General features: G+C 40.4%; 2 protein-coding genes across 4 annotated transcripts in view; one reads left to right on the top strand and one right to left on the bottom strand.

The window, feature by feature from the left end:
• LOC137169671 (NACHT, LRR and PYD domains-containing protein 3-like) overlaps positions 1–22,304 on the bottom strand; it is a 243,019-nt gene that overhangs the window by 115,415 nt on the left and 105,300 nt on the right. The gene's annotated exons all lie outside the window — the stretch shown is intronic.
• On the top strand, positions 16,614–19,078 carry sox11b (SRY-box transcription factor 11b). The gene has a single exon (XM_067572755.1). It carries the CDS (start codon positions 16,801–16,803, stop codon positions 17,971–17,973), a length of 1,173 nt encoding a protein of 390 aa, XP_067428856.1. The 5' UTR covers positions 16,614–16,800; the 3' UTR covers positions 17,974–19,078.

Genomic DNA, 22,304 nt, shown 5'->3' with positions numbered 1-22,304 from the left:
TTTAAAAAATAAATTCTGAGCTCTCCTCCCTCCAGTAAGCGGCTCCGGATCAGAGCAGAATCCGGTGTGACTCGTGGGTGTTATTTCCTGTTCTGAGCTCCCGGCACTCGGCAGCTGTCTGCTCCTCTGCTCCGTCATTTAGAAACATCTCACACACTCAGACTCGGCGCTGCGACATCGCTTGTTTTATATGTTTTATATCAGTTTTTCTTGCTCCAACTTACTGTGAGCAAGTATGTTAGGAAGACGCTGTCAGTGACCTGTGTGTGCGTGGGTCTGGTAGGTGCTATATAAATAAACTATTATTATTATTATTATTATCACAGAACTGTCATTGAGTTCATTCATTATCTGCCCTGTCAGCACTTTTAACAGACTCTGTGACCTCAGTGACCTGTGGGCTCATGGGAAATGGAGTTTGTTAAAAGTTGCTAAAAACTGAACTATTAAATAAACATTATTTTTTTTAAAACTTTATCATCTTTATCTGGACAAACAGAGTGAAGCACACAACGTACTGTTGTAGGAGTGATTTTTGTTATGTTGAATGAGTTTGGTTCTGGTTCTGGTCTCACTCTGCACCAAAAGAATATTTAGTTTATTCATTTAGCTCAAACTCCTGGACTCTCCTCACTGCGTGTGTTCATGTTACCTGCTGCTCTGTCGTGCTGATCAGGAGTATTGATCAGGTCTGAACTGAACCCACCGACCCTCCTGCAGATCGATCTGTCAGAAAATAAAAACAGTCTCTGCAGAAACATCACGGTTCAAAGTTAACAGATGTTCCTGTGACTTTGTCCATCTCCTGATCATGTGTAGAGGTGTTTCATGTCCTGACCTGCCTGCAGTCTGCTGCAGGGGTCAAAGGTCAGAGCCTCATTAGTTCTTCAGTAAACAGACCTGAGGACGGGCGGCTGTGATGCTCCTCCAGGTGTTTCAGAGCAGAAGGTAACACCTGGAGCTCACCTGTCAGCACCGTGTCAGACATCTGGAGGTATAATTTACAAAGTAACTCACATCATTTCAGATCAGGACTCAATATAAATATAAATGACTAATTATTTGTTTTGAGATAAATCTGTATCGACTGAACAGCAGAAATCTGTTTGTTTACTTTCTGTTGAGCCACGAACTCGACTCAGAGATCAATAAATGAATAAAAACACGTTGGACTAACATTATGTAACTGAACTTTCTGGTTTATTGAACCTGACGTGTTCATGCAGTGAGAGTGAATCAGTTCAGCAACATAAACCAGGTTTCTGAGAGTCAGAAACACAAGAAACACATGTTGATATCATTCAGTGTGACTGAGGATCATTATCTCTGATGTCTATCACCAATAAACCCCAATAAATTCACTTAGAAACAGAGAAAAAAGAGATCAGTGAGTAATCAGTGATAGTTGTCTGAACATTATTTAACACTGCAAACAGGATTCACATGACTTTTAATGCAGACAAGTTCTAATATTTTAAGAATAAATTTGACTAAATGTAAACAAAGACGTGTAAAAACGTGTGAAAGAGAACAGCAGCTGACGTTACAACAGCACATCTGATGAGCTTTTATGTAGTTTTGCTCTCCTGATGATTTTATTGTTTCTGTTATAATATTAGTTCAAACAGGCTGATATGTTGGTGTAAGTGGCGTCATATTAAAGTGTGAAACAAGAAGAAACCACAACAACAGTCAAAATGGAGTCTCATGGATAGAGTACACACGAAACACACCGTCTGATTTACACTTTAACAACAACGCGTTTGTTCTTTGCAAACGGAAACGATGTGTGTTTATTTGCATATAGAGCTGAGAAGTGATATCCGATCACGACTGGTCTGTATATTCTGTGTATTTAACTCATTTAACTGCCATTTTCACATGTGACAATGTCTGGAGAATCAGGTCCGGACGTTTTTCCGGAGTTGCCCTTTCACACATGTAGCAAACAGCAGGAGACGTGTTCTACTCCGTTTGGTTTAGATGAGCGGTGCAGGAGGCAGGAAATGATGTGAAAAGTACGCTGCGGCTGTAATTCAACATTTTAAAGCTTTTCATCAGAAATAACGTGGCTTTTATTTTACCAGAAATCACAGGAAGTCAAAACAACGCAGCTTAGCTAGCCTGCTGCGTTCATCCAGTCACATGTGTAACATAGCAGCTTGTTTGCTCGTACCGTCTCCCTCACTGATGGACTTCGTTGCCTTTACAGCAGCGAGCAGTTCTCCGCTTCTGCTTCTCTAAAGTCTGTTTAACGTCTCGTCCGACTGATTCAGACGTTTGCGTTCACACATACGGCTCCTCCAGGTAAATGTCAGGGTTGCAGTGCATGTGTGAAAGAGGCTTTTATCCTCTCAAAACAAACACAAACACTCAGATATTCACACAGAATACATCATTAAAGGCTTGACACACACACACACACACACACACACACACACACACACACACAATCAGGTTCAGCCAATCAGCTCTCAGTCTTTTCGTATGCGAGCTGATAACACCTCAGCTGCTTCCCTGCTGCTGCGCACATGAATGAATCACACACACACACACACACACACACACACACTGGGATTATCACACTTTACTGCACTTCCTAAATAAAAACTGACTGCCTTAAAGGATCATTTCACTTCAAACAAGAGTTTTGCCTTTGCAGAAACAATTGTAGTTCCTGGATACTTCAATACTTCAGATGATTTCCTACATTAGTTTATTTAATGAAAAACTGTGAAAACATCCTGTAAATTCTACGCAACGTGTTGGGTCTTTGCAAACGGAAATGATGTACGTGTTTATTTGCATATAGAGCGGGGAAGTGAAATCCGATCACAAGTGGTCACACGAGACTCATGCAGACACACAACTGTTAGAACTATCCGTCGTTGTCCAGAATTGTGATCGGATCACCAAAGACGGATGTTTGATCCTGAATGAAGGGAAGAACCTGCTGCTGCACTGTTGAGATGTTTCAGAACAGTGAGATCGTGTCTAACAGTAGCCGGAGGTCGCTAGCTTAGCTTTAGCGCACTTCCAGCGTCCTGCTTTGCTCCAGTCATCCGACTGCGACGCAAACTGTGACTACAGTAAAGTTAGCGTAGCGCTGGGCTCCTGATAAAGCTTCCTGCTGATCTGCAGCCATGAATTTCAAAATTGCAAACAACTTAAAAGGACGGAGGAGACAGAACATCACCAATATCACCCCGATCCGTCCCAAACATCAACAACATACAAGCTCTTTAACTTTAATCAGTTAGTATCTCAATCTATAATTTCCTGAATATTTTTTATATCAAAGCTGTTCAGGAGATTTAAAGCTCACAGAGTGAAATTATGAAACTAATGAATGAATCTGTCTCCAGACTGAAGGGTTTCTGTTGCCTGCAGCGTCTCTGCTGAAGCTTCTCGTGTTTCCAGGCAGATGTTTCGGCTTCAGGTCGACCAAACTCATCATCAAGTTAAAAACACACGGATGAAAATACAGTTGAAAAGCAGCTTTTTTCTGTCATACATGCTCCAAAATTGAGCTTTTTTTGTTCACAAACAGCGTTAAAGATCAACTTTCAGGTCATATCACTCACATATACTGATGAAAACTTTTACTGAAGTAAAACTTGAATCTGTCTGCAGGTTTGTAGTTCAGGTGAAATGACTGATTTAACTGTTTTAATAACGTTTTACACTGAACGTCTGTATTTATTCCTGCAGGTTCAATAAACCAGGAGCTTGTTTCAGAAATGTACTTAAAGGAAAATTCAGTTTTTTCCACATGAAACATGAAGTTGGTGATAAACAGCGTGATGTTGTTAGTTTAACTGACAGAAATATGAAAATTATAAACTGTAGTTTGACTTTAACACTCAGTCCTGAACTGACTCGTCTGTTTTTGTTTGTTTGTTTTAATCTGAACCAAAAGAACTGATGATATTTATTTTATTTTCATGACGTGTTTCCTGCATTATTGTAACTGTTTGTGTTTCCTGTGAGCAGCTGGCTGATATCTGATCTCAGGTCAGGTCAGTGTATGTTAATGACACCGAGGAGGAGCTGCTTTTATCACCACATCATGAATGTGAAAAGACCTCCAGGTCAGATTTACATCTGAGGAAGAACTCTGCAGAGAGGAAGACGAGTTAAAGTTTAACTCTTACAGCCTGTTTATACTCTGAACCTTCACAGTAACGAGTCTCTATATCAAAACTGCTGAATCACAAATCTGCTCTACTCATCAACACCATCAGTCATTAATAAACTAACGATTAATCCTTAATGAAGCTTTCAGAGAGCAGAGAGAGAAAACTTACACAGTCACACTATACTCTGATCCAATGTTCCCTAAAACATGACGGCCATCATGGTTTCAAGGAATTTCATTAAATGTGAAGAATGCAACAACATTTCTTTGAATAAATACGGTCAGATTTAACCTGGAACATCCTCTACTCACAAAATGTGTATGAGCTGCACAAAAATAAAATATTTTTTTTATATTGTGGGTCAACTTCAGAAAAGTCATAAAATGTCAGGCTAGAAGGATGTTTTTACTGCTCTCACATGTACAAATGGGTCAAATTTGACCCGAACAGTATGTAAGCTTTACACCACAAACACTGCTGTGTGTTCATCTTACTGAGGATCTTTTAGACTTTTAGACATTAAAGTTGTTTACATTTTTGCAAAAATCTCCTCACTTTAAAGGACTCATATTCTGGGGCTCTACTGGAGTAAAAACTCCTTATTTCTTCTTCTACTGGTCCTTTATGCAGCCCCTCAGTTCAGCCTCTGTCTGAAACAGGCCGTTTTAGCTCCTGTCTCTTTAAGGCCCCGCCTCCTGATGAGCCCACTCTGTTCTGATTGGTCAGCTTCAGGAAGCTTCCTCCGGCTCCGGAGGCTACGTAAACAAACTATAGTAGCAGGATTTCACTTCTTTATCTCCTTCTTTACTCCAAATGTCAACTTCTCAAATCCATCCGTACATGTTGGAGCTGAACAACACATGGAAACACCTTAGCAACCACCTTAGCAACCACCTTAGCAACCAAGGCTACAGAACAGACAGCTGTTTATGAGCATGTGCGACAAGTTGATGTCATCTCGTCAGCAAGGTAGAAAAAAACATCAAAAATGAAGCATCAGAGCAGGTTGAGTTTTGACTTGCAGGCAGCGTTTCTACACACGTTCACCTCAAGTTTTGGAGCTTTGATCATGTTTAACATCCGACATCAGAGCAGGATATAAATAACAGGAAACCACAAAAAGCTGAATACGAACACTTTAAGGTGTGTTTGGACAGAACACAAATTTTCACGTCTTTGCTTTGAGTTTGTGTGTAATCGTGCTGCGTCTGAACACACAGTTTAGTGAGGGAGGACTAGTGAGGTTTGGTGTTGAGGTTGGAACAGCAGGTAGCCTCATGTTAAAGACACTTAATTCTGTTTACAGTCACAAAATCAAGTCACCATAACGTAAATTAATCATTTTAGGGTGAAGACTTTGGTTTAAGGTTAGTGTGAGGGTAAGTCTGTGTGTGTGTGTGTGTGTGTGTGTGTGTGTGTGTGTGTGTGTGTGTTTCAGCATGTGGTTCCCATTTAAATTTCTCTGCAGGTTAAAAGCGTCTCAGACAGGAAATGAGCCTCCAATTAACCCTGCTGATGAAAAAAAAAAAATCACTGAAAACAGCTGGAATCAAACAAACAACTGGTCCGACAGAAACAGACCAAAAGTCAAAGTTAAAGCAAAACAATATGTCCATTAATGAATAAACAGAATGCAGGATATTTATTTGTCTTTGTTTTCAAAAAGAAAATTTTTTTTTTTACATTTTTCTGTCACATTATTGAAGCCAAGTAGCTTTAATTTAATTTTAAGTGCAGTTATTTTTTGAAGGAAACCACAAAAAAAACGACTAAATCTTTAACAATATAAAATATTTAACAGCCCTGAAGTTTGAGAACAGACAGAAACAAGAAGACGAGAAGTTTCTTCTTTTAGTTTCTTGTGTCTTTCAGTTGATTTTTTTTTTCTTTTTGTGTAACAGCTGCTGATTATTTAAAGTCAATATATTAAAAACTTATTTTAAGCTTCTGTGTGTGTGTGTGTGTGTGTGTGTGTGTGTGTCCTGTCCATAAAACCAAAGTGTAATTTTGTGCCTGTAAGTAAACTGGGAGCAAATAACTGGATCCTGCAGATTTACTGGAGTCAAACTGGTTCCAGCTGCTGCAGTATACGTTGTAAAAAAATAACAACAAATAACCAGGAACAACAAATAAAAACACACAAACAAAGATTTAAAGAAATGACCGTGAGCCCACAGAAATGATTCTCAGACTAAACACGGTGTCTGAGGGGAAACGCTGACCCCGACTCGACCCCTCACACTTTATTTATCACTTTACAGACTTCCTGTTGGATCAAACCTGAAGGGAAACCAGGCGGCTGGTAGTTTCCTGTCGTACTTCAGTCATTTCCTAAAACAAGAGGAAATAGTTCATTTGTTGGGGACTATTTTCAGCGGTGGATGAATCCACATTTCTGGCAGCAGGACAGTGTATGAGTCGACATAATATTTAAGAGCTCAGACTACATGAAAAACAGTTTTTTAAAGTTTCCAGCAACATGTTCTGTCTTCATGTTTTTCCTCCCTGGCAGGTCAGCGAGGTCCCGGCCTGAACAACAGCAGCTCTGATCCGTCTGCGGCTCCTGTCGACTCCTGGTTTGTGATGCGTAATCAGCTCTGAGGAGGATCCAGATGCAAATGAAGCTGCAGTTAACAGGAACACAAAAGAAGAAACAGCTCCTCTTTATTGTGGACGACAAATGAACCGAAACACAGAAACATTCAGCTGCTGAATCAGATGAAAACTCTCCTGATCCTGTTAGAGAGAACTTTAAACTGCTGATAAAACCTCCATTTTTACTTTTGACACTTGTTCAATAAACACAACACAAGCTGTAAATCAGACTGGGATGAAGGTAGCTGTCAGCTGCTGGTAAACATTTGATAGTGTTTGTTGAAAAGAATACCAACAAGTTATGGAACAATATTAATCTCTAGTCAGCTGGTTAACAGTAACTGTGTCTGAACTCTTTTCTGTGCTAAACTAAAAGCTTGATAAGTTAAGCTAGCAGTGTGAAGTCTCTTAAACCTCTGAGCCTGAGCTAACGCTGGTTAGCATAAAGTAAAATGCTAGTGCACGTTTTAGAGTTGTTAGTTTTATTTTTTCTAGCAGCACAGAGTTATAAAGTGTGAGCAGCTGCTGGTTTCTGGAGTGTTTTTCCTCGTTCTGTATTCTCATTTCAAACATTTCTTTAATCAATCACCTCGATGTTACTGAACACAGAATCTCATGACTCTCCTGAGATGAAGCTAGCTGTCAGCTGCTGGCAAACATTTGATAGTGTTTGTTGAAAAGAATACAGTTTGTGCTCTAAACTAACAAGTTATGGGACAATATTAATCTCTAGTTAGCTGGTTAACAGTTACTGTGTCTGAACTCTTTTCTGTGCTAAACTAAAAGCTTGATAAGTTAAGCTAGCAGTGTGAAGTCTCTTAAACCTCTGAGCCTGAGCTAACGCTGGTTAGCATAAAGTAAAATGCTAGTGCACGTTTTAGAGTTGTTAGTTCTCAAAATTGAAATTCTCATTTCAAATATTTCTTTAATCTCCTCGATGTTACTGAACACAGAATCTCAGGACTCTCCTGGTTAATGTAAAGATCCTGCAGGTTTATATTTTAACACCAGTTTACATTATTTACACTTTGTCTCTCAGAAAATCACGTTTTGTCTGTGAGAATACTACAATACCCATGAGCCTCGGCTGCCGTTGCTATGGAGAAGAAGCCAGTCAGAGGTGTGAATCGGAGCGTAACGAATTCAAAATGCTTCGTTGCTGAAGTATTAAACAAAACATGTCGTCATGGTTACTGAGTTCACTCAAAGGGACCCAGAAACTAAAAGTAAAGAATCAGTTTTCTCAGCGTCGTAATATTAAGCTTCCGCTCGCCGTTAGCGACACGTGACAGAATTTTCAGCTCAGTGATTGGCTGTTTCTTGCTGAAATGCACCTCAAGAGTCGTAGTGAACTTCTACCCTGAAATCTTTATGTCCACAGTCTTGTACCTTCAACCAGGAGAGTTTCATGTTGATCCAAACTGTATTTAAATTAATGAGAGTTTTACTTCCAGAACCAGCAGCACCAAAAATATCTCCTCCCAGTTCACAACTCTACTGGAGGATATTTTACATGTTGTGGTTAAACTGTCGTCTGACTGAGACGCTGTGACAGAAAACTTCAGATCAGGTTGTTCCATCTTCCAGACTTCTTCTCTTCTTACTTCCTGTTCATAGTAGAATTGCACAAAGCAGCGCTGCCTCTCTCTCTTTTTGTCAACATTGTGTTTAGATGCAATAAACTTCAGTGGGATTGTCGCTGGACAAACCGACCGCTTACATTCAGTGAGAGAGTAAAATCCACAGGAAGGAAGATTAAAACATTTAGAGTCAACACAACATACAAGATTAATAAAAACTGACCCACACAGTGTGAAGGTTTTGCAGGTGAAGCAACATTTCAGTTTGTCATCTGACTGTTGATGAGAACCACTGACTGGATATAAATATGGACGACGCGTCTCTAGTTCTAAGCGAGCAAAAGTGAAGCCAAAATATCTCTATCTTTCCAGGAGCGGCCATCTTGCTTGTGTGACATCATTTGGAGTCTGTGCAGTGAGGTCAGGAGGCAGGATGACGGCCTGCGAGACACGCCCCCCCTCAGCCATCCCGCCATCATGACATCACACCTTCTTTTTATATCGTCAAATAACTGATTAAAAATAAACTGATCAGAAAAATGATCAATCAGCTTGATAAGAACGACTCTGGTGTTGTTGGCCAGAGACTCTTCTCTTTTATCACCACAACGTCCTCTAAAAGTAAAACTCGTCTCAGCTCCGACTTGTTTTTCTCTCCTCTGACGTGTCGATCCTGCAGGACGGTCCAGACAGGAAGTGTGTGACCTCTGACCTCTGCTCGTGTCTGCGGTTTCCTGTAGTGTTGCCGCTGCTGTAAGAAGTGAAGACACATTAAGATTCAGTCCATGCCGACAGTGTAAACATCTCTCTTCTCTGCTTCTGTATTGATCCTGGTATTGATCGCTGCAGAGAGCAGCAGCTTCAAACAGCAGAAACACAGAAAAGCAGTTTTATTCCTTTTCTTGTGTCGCAGAGAGTCAGTCTGACGCTGAACATCTGACGCTTCCTGTTTCAACAGTCAGACCCTAAAATGAAAAAAAAACTGTTTTAAATAATAATTTATGTATTTAAAGATGCATTTCAAGGTTCAAAGATGAGCCTGATTTATTTAAAGTGCCGAAACTGTTTTACAGACCTTCATGTATGTTATTAAAACTTAGAACTGATTCACTTTACACACAATATTAGAATTTATAACTTAATAGCATAAACACTCTTGTTATTAATAACTTGTGCTCATGTGTTGTTGACCTGGTGAGTGACTCCTGCTGCTGTGCGTCTCCTTCTTGTTCCTCCTCACATGAAAAATAACAGAGCAGAGAGCGACGACCTGCAGGAAATCACCACCTCCTCCTCCTCCTCCTCTTCCTCACCATGACTCACACCATCCATCATGCTCTCTCTCTCTCTCTCTCTCTCTCTCTCTCTGCAGGTCTCACCTGGTGACTCAGGTGGAGGTGTTCCTGCTGTCCTGATGAAGTGGAGGAGGAGAAACGCTGCAGGTGTTTCAGTTGAGGACGAGGCTCCTGTGGAGGAAGGAGATGAAACACGAGTCTCATCTTCACCTCTGCTGCAAAAACATCTTCATCCCAACAAGTTACTGAGTGAATTACTGAGTCGTAAAAGTCTTATTTTCTCAGCAAGTGAAGAAGATGAGCTGCCAGTGTGGTGAGATAATCAAACACAAACTGTCACTTGGTTAAAGAAATTATTTGATTTTTGCTGGATTATTATTATCAATATTACAGATTTTAACATGGCATATAACATATATACATACATATATATATATATATCTGTGTGTGTGTGTGTGAAATATAGTGCTCTATGGGCATATGTATTCAGTGTTTACACTTTTTCCTGTGACCTGAGCCACTGCACTGTTTATTATCCATTATGTTATTCTCTGTGTGTGTTTGAGTTTATTTTATAACAACAAGAAGGTTAGAAAAACCTTTCTTAAGGTGGACGTGGAGGATTCTGTCTTTAACGCGGAAATTGTGGTTTTAAAGGAGCGGTCCAACAGTTTTCTGTAAAATCATCTTTTTTTCTGTTTTCAGTTGTTTCAGATGGAGTTAGCTTAGCTCAGCACAGAGACTGGAAGCAATGGGAAACTGTTAGCCTAGTTTAGCTCAGAGACTGGAAGCAAGGGGAAACTGTTAGCCTAGCTTAGCACAGAGACTGGAAGCAAGGGGAAACTGTTAGCCTAGCTTAGCACAGAGATTGGAAGCAAGGGGAAACTGTTAGCCTAGCTTAGCACAGAGACTGGAAGCAGGGGGAAACTGTTAGCCTAGCTTAGCACAAAGACTGGAAGTAAAGAGGAAACTGTTAGCCTAGCCTAGCACAGAGACTGGAAGCAGGTGGAAACTTTTAGCTTAGCTTAGCACAAAGACTGGAAGCAGGTGGAAACTGTTAGCCTAGCTTAGCACAGACACTGGAAGCAAGGGGAAACTGTTAGCCTAGCTTAGCACAGAGACTGGAAGCAGGTGGAAACTGTTAGCCTAGCTTAGCACAGAGACTGGAAGCAGGGGGAAACTGTTAGCCTAGCTTAGCACAGAGAGTAGAAGCAGGGGGAAACTGTTAGCCTAGCTTAGCACAGAGAGTGGAAGCAGGGGGAAACTGTTAGCCTAGCTTAGCACAGAGAGTGGAAGCAGGGGGAAACTGTTAGCCTCCATCATCAGGCTCCAAGTGTGTCTGGTTCACATGTTGTATCTTGTTAGGATTCAAACCAGAGGAAAACAGTTTGCAGGAGGAAATCTGTTACTGTGGTAAAAGATAAAAGATTTTATCTTTAAGGGGGGAGGAATGAGATTTGGGGCTGAGAGGGGAAACAAACACTAACTATAAAATATAAAACACACTAAAAGAATAAGATGTGAAGTTGCGTTTTGGGGATTTTCTAAAGGGAGGAGTGAGGAGACGTCCAGAGATATTTGTGGTGTCTGAGCAGATATCAGATCATCATTAGAGTTATTTTCTGCTGCTGGAGACGCTGCAGCTTCATGACAAATACATCGTCCTTTAGTGTTGAGATAAGGAGTTCAGCCTCCATACATCCTCTCAGGCAGATTCAGGATCTGAACTTTAATCTGAAGAAGACGCGAAGAAGAAGAACTGAGAGAGCTAAGTGCTTCCTCGGCAGCCCCAGTGCACCATGGGATAGATATTTTCTGTCTTTATTGAAACTGTTCTGACGTCATCTTTTTATTTATTACACGAGGGACAATAAAAGCTGCATGTTTTAATGAATGGAGCAGATTTTTATGGAAGACTCTCAACGGACCGTTATATGACGTTATGAATCAACAAATGTTTGGAATCCTTTCAGTTATTCTTCAATATCTTACTATTATTAAAAGACTTCAGCAGCTTTGTTCAGAGTATCAGGAGAAATACCAGATGATGACGAGGACCCAGGAAGCTCTTTAACTGGTTACAGGAAACTGTAACTGGTTCACCAATTTATGTTCACATTAAAATCACTGGGTTAACATTTTACCCAGTTAGGGTTTTATCTTCCTGTTGGGTTATATACCCAAACTAAAGCTTGTTATAATCTACTCCACTGTTTTTAACCTTACATGTCACATTTTGTTATTGATTGTTAATAATAATAACTGTATCTTCTGGATGTCATCGTTTGCACATCGTTTTGTACAAGAAACAAGACATTTGTTGCTATTTTGACTCAAACTGGGTCAAAATTTTAACCCTGTGGTTTTTAGTGCGCGGGAGGAGTTGGCTCTTCTTCCATGAGACAAAATAATTTCAGACTAAAGTTCAGCTTCTCACTTGAGCTCTTCCAGAGCTTTCAACCACATCTCAAAGTCTTCATGACAAGTGGTTGAAATATCTGAAAAAGCAAGAAAGTGGACGTCAGTTAGGGATTATTTTGTCACATATACTGCTCAAACATTCTTCTTCAGTGTTCACTGGCCTGTTTATATTTTCATTTTTTTTAAATATTATGATTTTTTTATGATTAAATAAAACCAGAAAGATTCACTCAACTAAACATAAACGTCTCCTGCAGATGATCTGAAGCTCTTCAGTCAGACTGTCGCAGTAAAAGCTCATTAAAATGCAGCCGGTGTGTTTGAGGAGGGTTTAAGGTGTTGACAACAGCCCCCCCCTCCCCTTTTATACACATGTTAAATAAATATGTGTGTGTGTGTGTGTGTGTGAGGGGGGGGGGGGGGGGGGGGGGGTGTTGTGGGGTTTTTTACGCTGCATGTGATGAACAGACATTAACTGCAAACCATCTGAATAAAGAGTGAACACATCAGTCGGCAGGATGAAACATTTCACTAATTTCTACAATATTCTCAAAGTGAAAATAAAAGTAACTTCCTGTCAGGAACAAAAAGTGATAATTCACAATAATCACATTTCTAAATGAAAAATATACGACATTAAAACAACAACTAATGCCCAAACGCTCCGACTCTCACTGACTTATGAATAAATATAAATATATAATATAAAATATAAACTAAATAACTAAAAATATAAAATAAATAATGACAGTTATGTGAGATTTTACTGTTTACAACTTTTTCAGATATTCTGCTAACATTATTGCTTCTTTGTAAAATTGATTTTAAAAAAGGTTGTTTTTTTGGCAGTGAGCCAAAAATAACAAACAAAACCAGTCAATAATTGAGTCTTATGAGTTTTATTTAAAAATAATCTGCCAGGAGATTATATCAACCTGTTTCCAGTATTTTCAATATTTTTCTACAAATGTTGTATCAGTTTTAATAATCAAAAGACAGTTAAAACACTATAATGTAGAAAAATGACACTTGATTCTATTTAATTAAGAGTTTTTCACTTGGTTTAAGAAAGTAATTAAGTATATTTTCAATGTTTCTATTTATTTCATCTGTCTTCTTATGAGATATCGAAACAAATTGTGTTGCATCTTTTGTATGAAATATGTTATATAAATAAAGTTTTATTTGTGTTATTGTTATTGACACAGTTCAGAGTAGATTTTTGCTCATAACTCTCAGAAACCTCTGAATAAACTTTACTGTGGAGTACCTCAAGGCTCCGTCCTCGGTCCTCTTTCATTTTCTATCTCAACGCTTTTAATTTGCTTTTTTTTTTAATTTAATGTATCTTTTCACTTTCATGCAGACAAGTCTCAGCCTTACTCATCTGTCAAACTTATTTATATTTGGGCTTGTGGCCTTCAACAAGGTCATCATCAGGAAAAAGAGAGATTTTCTATTCCCAAAGTTTATCTCCAGGTGGCAGGAATGAGGATTTCTCAATTAATGAGTTTCTATAGTGGTTCTTAAATATCTCTCATTGTTATGGTTCTGTAGTGGTTTTTATGATGTATTATTTTATATTGTTGTATCTTATTGCTCTTCCTACTCTTTCTATACACACCACTTTATAAAGCTACTTATTTATACTATTATTATCATTATCATTATTATTATTATTATTAATTAAAGTGTTTTTAAAGTATGCCATATCAAATAGGCGCATTTTGGATTAAGACATCTTCTGTACAAACCCAAGTGTCACCCCTCAGTTGCACTTTTCCAGATAATGGACCAAATATGGTGTCACCCATGACCCTTCTTGGACACTTCCCTCGCGTTCCTTCTCCGTGCATCTACAGCAAACTTATTTATCTTCACTCATTTTCTTAACTGATGTTTTTTGGGATTTTTTATGTTTGTTTTACGTTATCTCCGTATCCGATATCATGTGCTCAATGCTTTTATTGTGTCACTCTTTAAACTTTTGTTTTGAAAAGTACTATAAAGTGCAGCCGATCAGATTACAGTATCCTCTGTGGTCGTGGTATAAATATATTTGATTAGTTTTTTCAACATGTCCTGTTTTTCAGTACAACCGGTCTGTTTCTCACCTCCGCTGGCAGCAGCTCGACCTTTGACCTCTGACGGCTTACAGAACAACAGCCCCATTAACACAGTAACGGCTCGGCTCATCTATGTGAATGGATGGACACACACACACACACACACACACACACACACACACACACACACACACACACACACATTCTCTAATCAATAGTCCACATTACCAGCAGTGATTGTCTCTCTGCAGCTGCTCTGCAGTTTGTTTTCAGATGTAAAAATCTAATTTTACTGCTGGAGAAGCTTCAACAGGAACAAGTCTCTCTGCAGTTCTACAGATACAAGAACATTTAAAATAAGTATTGTATTATATAGTATTTGAATTAAACTGCTGTTATATTAGTGGAACATCAGAATATGTCAAACAGGAATAATGACACTAAAAACATTATGAAAGAAGTTTATTGTATCTGAGGACTGATGGGAAGTTCTTAAAACTAACAATTTCAACCTCTGTTTTGATGCTAGCAAGACAACTTGCAGAATTATCACAATGAACAAGTTTGCATGTATTTGACCAGTGCATTGATCCATGTGTTGCTGAATGATGCTCTATGTTGTTGCAGCAAAATTTAAGTCAAATTCAACCCTTTTGCTGGACGATCAATGTGATCAAATTATGGATGAAATTGTTTATATTGCTTTATATTTGATTATTTTATACAAAAAAAAATTCAAACTACTGTTTGAAATGTCAACAATGAAGCTTTAAACTCAACAAATAATGTCTTATTTCCATCTTTTCTACAAAGATCTCAAGCAGTCGGAGGGTTGTGGTGTCCTGTGTGCAGCCTGAAACACAAAACCCGGGAAAACAAAGTCCACTGAGCGCTAACTGCTTGCTGAAAGCTTATTGCTGTGAGCACACGTTAATTGGTGGATTACAAACTGGCCTCAGTCTTACTGTGTGTCGACTGGTTTGTTCTAAATGAACTGAGCGTTTGTTTGGAAGCAAACGCTGTTAAAGGACGTTAAGGTGCATCCTGAGTTTGTGGTCTTGTCTTCAAGAGCGTCAGGATACAGTTTTGAGTTGCATATTCCTAAATGAACGTGTGGTTGATCAGTTTATCAGACTGCAAACCTTTATTCCAGTATATAAACTGAAGATGGGAGGAATCAGGGAGCTCATATTTGTCTCCTATCAGGTTTATTTATCTGTGGTTATAATTGAAGTGTTGGTTTCACACTTCATCCACAAAACAACAGAAGCAGACAGTGAGGGCCGCTCAGACCGCTCTTAACAGAAAATAAAAACTAAAGTCGATATGAAACAATACCAAGTCAGTGGAAAGACACAAACGGATTCAAATTCACTGATTTATATTTTTCACTCCTATGTCTTGAAGAGATGAATAAACACCAAGAAAGGACCAGAGAGAAACCAGAAACTATGAAGTAACAACATGAAAACAGCATCAAACACTGTTTGAATGTAATATCTGATTTCTGTAAATGACTGATTATAATAAAGTTGTGTTTTATGATCCACAGACATGCAAATAGATGATGAATGAGAACATCCAGACGATAAAGATCATATCACTGCAGGACATTAATGAGCTCATTAACGGAGGTAAAACAAGCATCTGTTTCTACCTCTCTCTCTCTCTCTCTCTCTCTCTCTCTCTCTCTCTCTAGTCGCCCTCTGTTGGTGAAAGCTGCAGGAGGTTTTTGGAGGAAACCTGGTTGATTCACATCAGGACGTCCTGGATTCAGCCTGGGAATAAACTGTCTGGTAAAGCTTTATTCAGACACCTGCTGACAGAAAACCCCTTCAAAACCTCCAAAACCTCCTCAAGGACTCCTGAAACATCCTTAAGAACATTCGGAGGGGCCCCAAGGACCCTTACAACCAATTTCAAGGATCATTGCAGGACTTAAAGCTTATTTAAATTCCTGGAATCTGCTAACAGATCCCTGGAAGTCTCTGGACGCCATTTTGGGAACAACTGGTGAATTATATCCTAAAAAACTGCACAAAATGTCAAATTTTATGTTTAATTCAGCATTTAATCGTATTATTTTTCCTTTCCTCAGCTGTTAAGATACATTCTGTGTCTTCACTCAACATAAAAAAAATGATAAAAATTTGAATATTTACATTATTTCCACTCTATCTAATCTTTCATGTCACACAGGCTGAATTTGCTTATAAACTGTCACACAAACAGGGTGAAAAAACGTGGAAGAAGTGAGGAAATTCCGTCTAAACGTGTTTACTTTGAGCCGGAGGCTTTTAAATATTGATCCTGTGATTTAATACCGCTAAACACCAATAAAAACACATTACTTTCACTGTAATGATTTATCAATTGAAATCGAATTAAAGTAACGGCTAGACGTTGGTGGGCGGGCGCGCCGGGAGAGTATGAGAGCTGTGATTGGCTGAGAGTCCTGCGGAGGCGGGAAGGTTTTGGAGAAGAGGAGTGGTGATTGGCTGAGGGCGGTAACGTTGCGCGCATGATCAGCCGGTTAATAAGACGCCGGTTTGGAAGTTTGAATAGAGAGAGATGCTCTCGGTGTGAAGACGAGTAGAGGCTGGAAAACACGAAAAAGCGAGAACTAAAGAAGTAAAAACGAGAAATAAAGTGGTGAAAGTATTAGGGGGGAAGTTTTAGTCCGTTTTAAACATAAATTCGGACCATGGTTCAGCAGACGGAGCACGGCGGGGCGGGGATTAACACCGGGTCCCGCGAGGTGACCGACCCAGACGACAGAGAGCTTCTGGCGGCCTCAGCGTGCAGCCCGGTGCCGCTGAAGCCGGACTGGTGTAAAACAGCGTCTGGTCACATCAAACGGCCGATGAATGCGTTCATGGTGTGGTCCAAGATAGAGAGGAGGAAGATCATGGAGCAGTCGCCGGACATGCACAACGCCGAGATTTCCAAGCGGCTCGGGAAGCGGTGGAAGATGTTAAAAGACGCCGAAAAGACGCCGTTTATCCGGGAGGCGGAGCGGCTCCGGCTCAAGCACATGGCTGACTACCCGGACTACAAGTACCGGCCCAAAAAGAAGCCCAAGACGGAGGGCTGTGCCGCGTTTGCTGCAGGGAAACCAGCCGCTCAGTCCCCGGAGAAAACTACAGTCAGACCCGGGAATAAAAACCCCGCCGCCGCCAAGAAATTCTCGAAGTTGAAACCCAGTAACGTTAAACCGGTGCTCGGTCCCGGCAGAGCGGGCAGCCACCTCCCCCAGCACCCGGACCCCCGGTACCGGTACGTGCTGACCACCAGCTTTGAAACCAGCAAGCTCGTTAAACGGGACTTTACCGACTCCGAGGAGGAGGAGGACGACGACGAGGAGAGTTCTGAGGAGGAGCAGGAGTTTAAGGTGGAGGAGGAGGACGAGCCGGCCCGGTACAGCTTCGCTAAGGTCCCGGCGGCCGAACCGGAGGGAACCGGCATGTACGAGCCGTCCGGTCGACTCTTCTACAGCTTCAAGAACATCACCCGGCAGGGCTCCGGCACCACCTCCTACCCGGCGTCCCTCTCCCCAGCATCCTCTTCCCGCTCCGGCTGCGGTTCTTCCTGCTGCGGGGAGGACCTGGATGATCTCCTCCCGGGGGAGGGCGCCGACTTCTCCCTGAGCCTCCTGGCCGGCCTCCACGCCTCCTCCGAGCCGTGGACCTCGTCGTGCAGCTCGGCCGCGGGGAACCTGAGCCTGTCGCTGGTGGATAAAGACCTGGACTCGTGCGGCAGTGAAGGCAGCCTCGGCTCCCACTTCGACTTCCCGGATCACTGCACCCCGGAGCTCAGCGAGATGATCGCCGGGGACTGGCTGGAGGCCAACTTCTCCGACCTGGTGTTCACTTATTGATCCACAGAAGGGTTATCAATACCAGACCCGAGCAGATGGAAGGATTATCTTTATCTTTATTATTATTGCCCGCCTCATCTGCTCCGGAGCCGGTTCTGGAGCTCCAGAGCCAGTCAGGGACCGGGGGGGTGGGGCAGGTGCTGCTCGGGCTCAGTGAGGGGGAGGCGGGGAGCTGCTTTGGGAGATCCCCGGACTGAACACAGCGGTGTTTCTGCAAAAATGAATGAATTTAAATCACCTCAACAGGGTTTTATGGATTTAGTTTTCTGTTGCTCGGGTGTGAACCAGAACCCGAACTATGCATTCCCGTCCAGACCCACAATGACTTTAAATAACACTAATATCAGGATGGTTAACCCCCACCCCCACCCCAGCACCAGGACTATAACTGCAGGACTATTTTATGTGAAACCCCACCTTTAACCTCCCTTTTTTATATTATTTTATTATTTCTGGCTCCCTCCAGGTTTGGGGAAACATCATAAAATGTTGAGTTTAAAACCCTGAACCCCACAGGTATGACAGGAAGCATGTTTTGATATCTACATAACCAAACATACCTCATCTTTTTAAAAAAAAAAAATCAAGAAGTAAAACTATTTTCAGGCATATTTTTGTACAGTCAAAGGGAATGTCAAAGGTGTTTTCAGGCACTTCTTCTTCTTCTACCACTTTTCATTCTGACTGTTTTTGAAGATTATTATTTGTTACTGAGCATGTGAGGGTTCAGATCCCAGCCGCCTGCCTTGCTTTAATGCCTTGCTGTTGTTTTAAAGGAGTGTAAGACAGACAGTTTGGGATAAACGGTACCAGAGCAGGATTGTATATGTTGTGTAAAATAGTTGAGATTTAGGAGTTTATGTATATTTGGTGTGAGTGAGTCCCTGATAGCAGGAGAGAAACTGGATTTTCTGTTACATTATTTTTTTTGTATCATCAGCGGCACATATTTGTTTTTTGCTCATTATTTTTGTGCAATATAAAAGAAAAGAAAGGAAAAAAAATAAAAATAAAGGACCATCCCCAAGTTTTTTTGTAGCAGAAGGGGAAACTGCGATAAACTTTTGTCTGTATGTTGACGACTGAATAAATCAGCTGGAACTGAGTCAGGTCAACTGCTCCCATTTGATTATTGATCTTTAATCTCTGAATACAAATAACTTTCATCAGCAGATGAAGTCGAAGCAGAGCTGCAACAATTAGTTGATCAGCGTCGTTCTTTTAAGCAAAAAAGGCCAAAAAAATGAGTTGGTTTCAAAATAAAATTGGTCTTTCAAAATAAGACATAAAAACGTCACTTTCACTCTGGGAAATTCTAACAATAATGATAATAATGATTATTTGCAGCTTTATTTCTAAGAACTTCGTCCACATTGGTTTAAATACTGAGATTGAAACTGGGATTCCAGGATCTGTCAAGTATTTTCAAGGGTCTTTTTATGTGAACTTTTAACGTTTTTGTCCAATTGTTTCAAGGATCCTTGAGACAATTGGACAGGTCCTTGGAGGGCCTCTTGTGTCCAGGTGTGCTGAGGAAAGGTCAGTAGTTGCCATGGAGATAAATGAGATCCTGGAAAGGTTTTTGGAAGTGAACAAGAGCCTTAAAGGTCTTTTATTTAATGTTACTTCAGTCAGGAGTCATTGAGTTCATCTGACCGTCCTTGAAAAGACTTCCAAGTTCCAATATGGTGTTGAGAGCCTCCTATATCTATATATACATATATACATATATATACAGGTTCCTATTGATCTTTAACTGATTGAAGTCTTTCAACATAAGAAAAACTAACCTGTTATTTGTGATTTCCTGCCTCAGATGTTGGTTTGCTTTAAAAACAAATAATATCTGTTTTTAATAATTCATAAGTCAACATGTCAGATTTATTGTTCAGTTAGTTGTAAAAAAACTAAAACTTGATGGGATCTTTAGGAGATACCAAAAGTATTTTAATTCTACAAAGTTCCTTGAAATAGTTCTGCAGGTCCTTGAAGGTCTCTGGATGTCTTTAAGGATGTTCCAGGAATCCTTGAGGAGGTTCCAGGTCTATAAGAAACTGATAAATAAATTGATAACCTGAATCAAGCCTATAAACATCTGCAGGGATGAAAGTCAAGAGTTATGGGATGTTTTTAGGCAATCCTTGAAAGTCATTGAGTTAAAAACGTACACTTATTGAACTGTGATCAATTAATTTAGTCTTATTAATTATTAATGAGTCTGACTTTTGCATCACACTAATCAATTTCAACAAACAACCTTTTAATTTTTATTTTACTTGTTTGCAAATTAAAATTATTATATTTGTGCACAAAGTCACACTTTTACTTCCATATATTCAGTTGTACATGAATTTAAACAAACAGGAGAAGGAAGTAAGAAGCTAAAAGTTTATACAAGATGAACAGAATTACAATAAATAAAAATAATAAATAAATAGAAGGAATCCTGCTTTTAATGTCTCAAACTGCAGTAAAAACAGTTGAATCTTCTATAAACTGCCGACACGTGCGGAAAACAACAAGCTCAGACGAGTCGTCCAGACTGTCTGATGATAAATCAGATTATTTGGGATGTTTTAGCGTCTGACACCCAAACACTGCGACTCTCACACCAGCGTCAGCAGTCTGATCGGCAGATTTAATCACCTCACGATCAGAATAAAACCCGGATTAACTGGAGCAGGTTTAACTGATCCTCTTCATCATCGTGTGTGTTTCTGTGTTTGTGACACGTCTGAACATCAAGAATCATGTTTGTGTGTCAGTGCGACACAGTTAATTAGTGAACATCATGACAGAGAAGAAACATCCTGTCAGTTTATTTTCATCTGTTTGTATCAGACGTTAAAAATTATGACGATTTTATCGCCGTCAGCAAGAAAGAAAAGATTTTGTTTCACATGTTGATTTTTTTTAAATTTGTAAACAGTCTAGACAGAAAAATCTCAACTCAAGGTCCACTTATGAGCTTCTTCTGCAGCTCTCTACCATTTCACATGGGCTTCATCAGCAGATGTTATATATATAAACTTTATATATTTGTGAGCACTTTAAGGAAAGTTTGAACTTCCACAGCTGAGCAAACTGCATCTCATCATGAAGACCATGTGATGTGGTAGAAAGCTGCAGAACAGGCATCATGAAGACCATGTGATGTGGTAGAAAGCTGCAGAGCAAGTGCTCACAAACATGTAAAGTTTGAACATCTGCAGTTTAGTGACGACCGAGCAAAACGTCCGCCGATGAAGCTCATGTGATGTGGTCGAAACCCCCAGAACGAGCCAGTAAGTAAGTGGACCTTGAGTTGAGACTTCTCTGTTTCCATGGTGAAGAATAAACTTTGAAGCTCAGTTTGATCTTTAATGTTTTCAGTCTGCAGGTCGGAGTTAAAGATCTCTGTCTCCTGTTTGTTTACATTACCCAGAATGCAAAGCTGTGGCTCGATTGGAAGTCGCGGCTCCGTCCGAGAGGAGTCTCAGGGGGGTCGTGGGGGGGGCGGGGATCGGGGGGGGGGGCGGCGAATGGGAGCGCAGACCGCAAGCTCAGCATGTTTTCTCAACTGCTGCTGATTATCAGGAGGCTGAAGTGACGAGACTAAACAGACGAGCCGTCAGACCGCAGACAGAAGAAGAAGAAGAAGAATCTGAGTCACTGAGTTCAGGGAGGTTTAGTCGTGTAAATAAGCAGCGTGAAAATACGACGTTTGTCCTTGAACTAAACAATTTTATAAGCAATTTCTGATCTGATGCCTCTGTGGTTCAAGGACGGGATCACAATTATTCCAGTGTGTTAAAGCAGCAGTCAGGTGTCTGTAATCATTCCTCCTGTTCATACTGGATATTAAAAGATCCTTCAAATGTGCTTTCAATGGAAGTGATGGAGGATAAAATCCACAGTGTGTCCACACAGTCATTAAAAGTCTGTGTGAAGCTTCTATTCAGCTTCATCAGTCTGAGTTAGTCATATCAAGTGGATATTTGCCCAAAAGAGGAACTTTGGCACTGACTGTAACGTTGAAAGATATCTACTTGATTTGACTCATTTGGATGCTGAAGCTTCATATTAGCTTCAGATAAACTTTGAAATACATTTTTTGCACAGAAGGAGGACTGTGGATTTTGTCCTCCATCACTTCCATTGTAAGGTCATTATGAAGGGATCTTCTAATGGTCAGTATGAACAGGAGGAATGATTACAGCAAGAAAAACAGCTTTAATGTTCATTTGACTGACTGTTGGTTTACAGACCGGAAACATTGTGAACTCGTCCTTTGATGCCGAAGGCCAAAAATTCACTTTGCAATCAGTGTGAACTCTGCGTTCAGGGAGAAG

The sequence above is a fragment of the Thunnus thynnus genome, chromosome 18, assembly GCF_963924715.1.
Source record: "Thunnus thynnus chromosome 18, fThuThy2.1, whole genome shotgun sequence".
Taxonomy (NCBI): domain Eukaryota; kingdom Metazoa; phylum Chordata; class Actinopteri; order Scombriformes; family Scombridae; genus Thunnus; species Thunnus thynnus.
The sequence above is the reverse complement of the archived record's forward strand: the minus strand, read 5'-3'. Positions and strand labels throughout refer to the sequence as shown.

Coding starts and splice junctions, on each gene's coding strand:
- sox11b (XM_067572755.1), top strand. CDS start 16,801: ATGGTTCAGCAGACGGAGCACGGCGGGGCGGGGATTAACACCGGGTCC.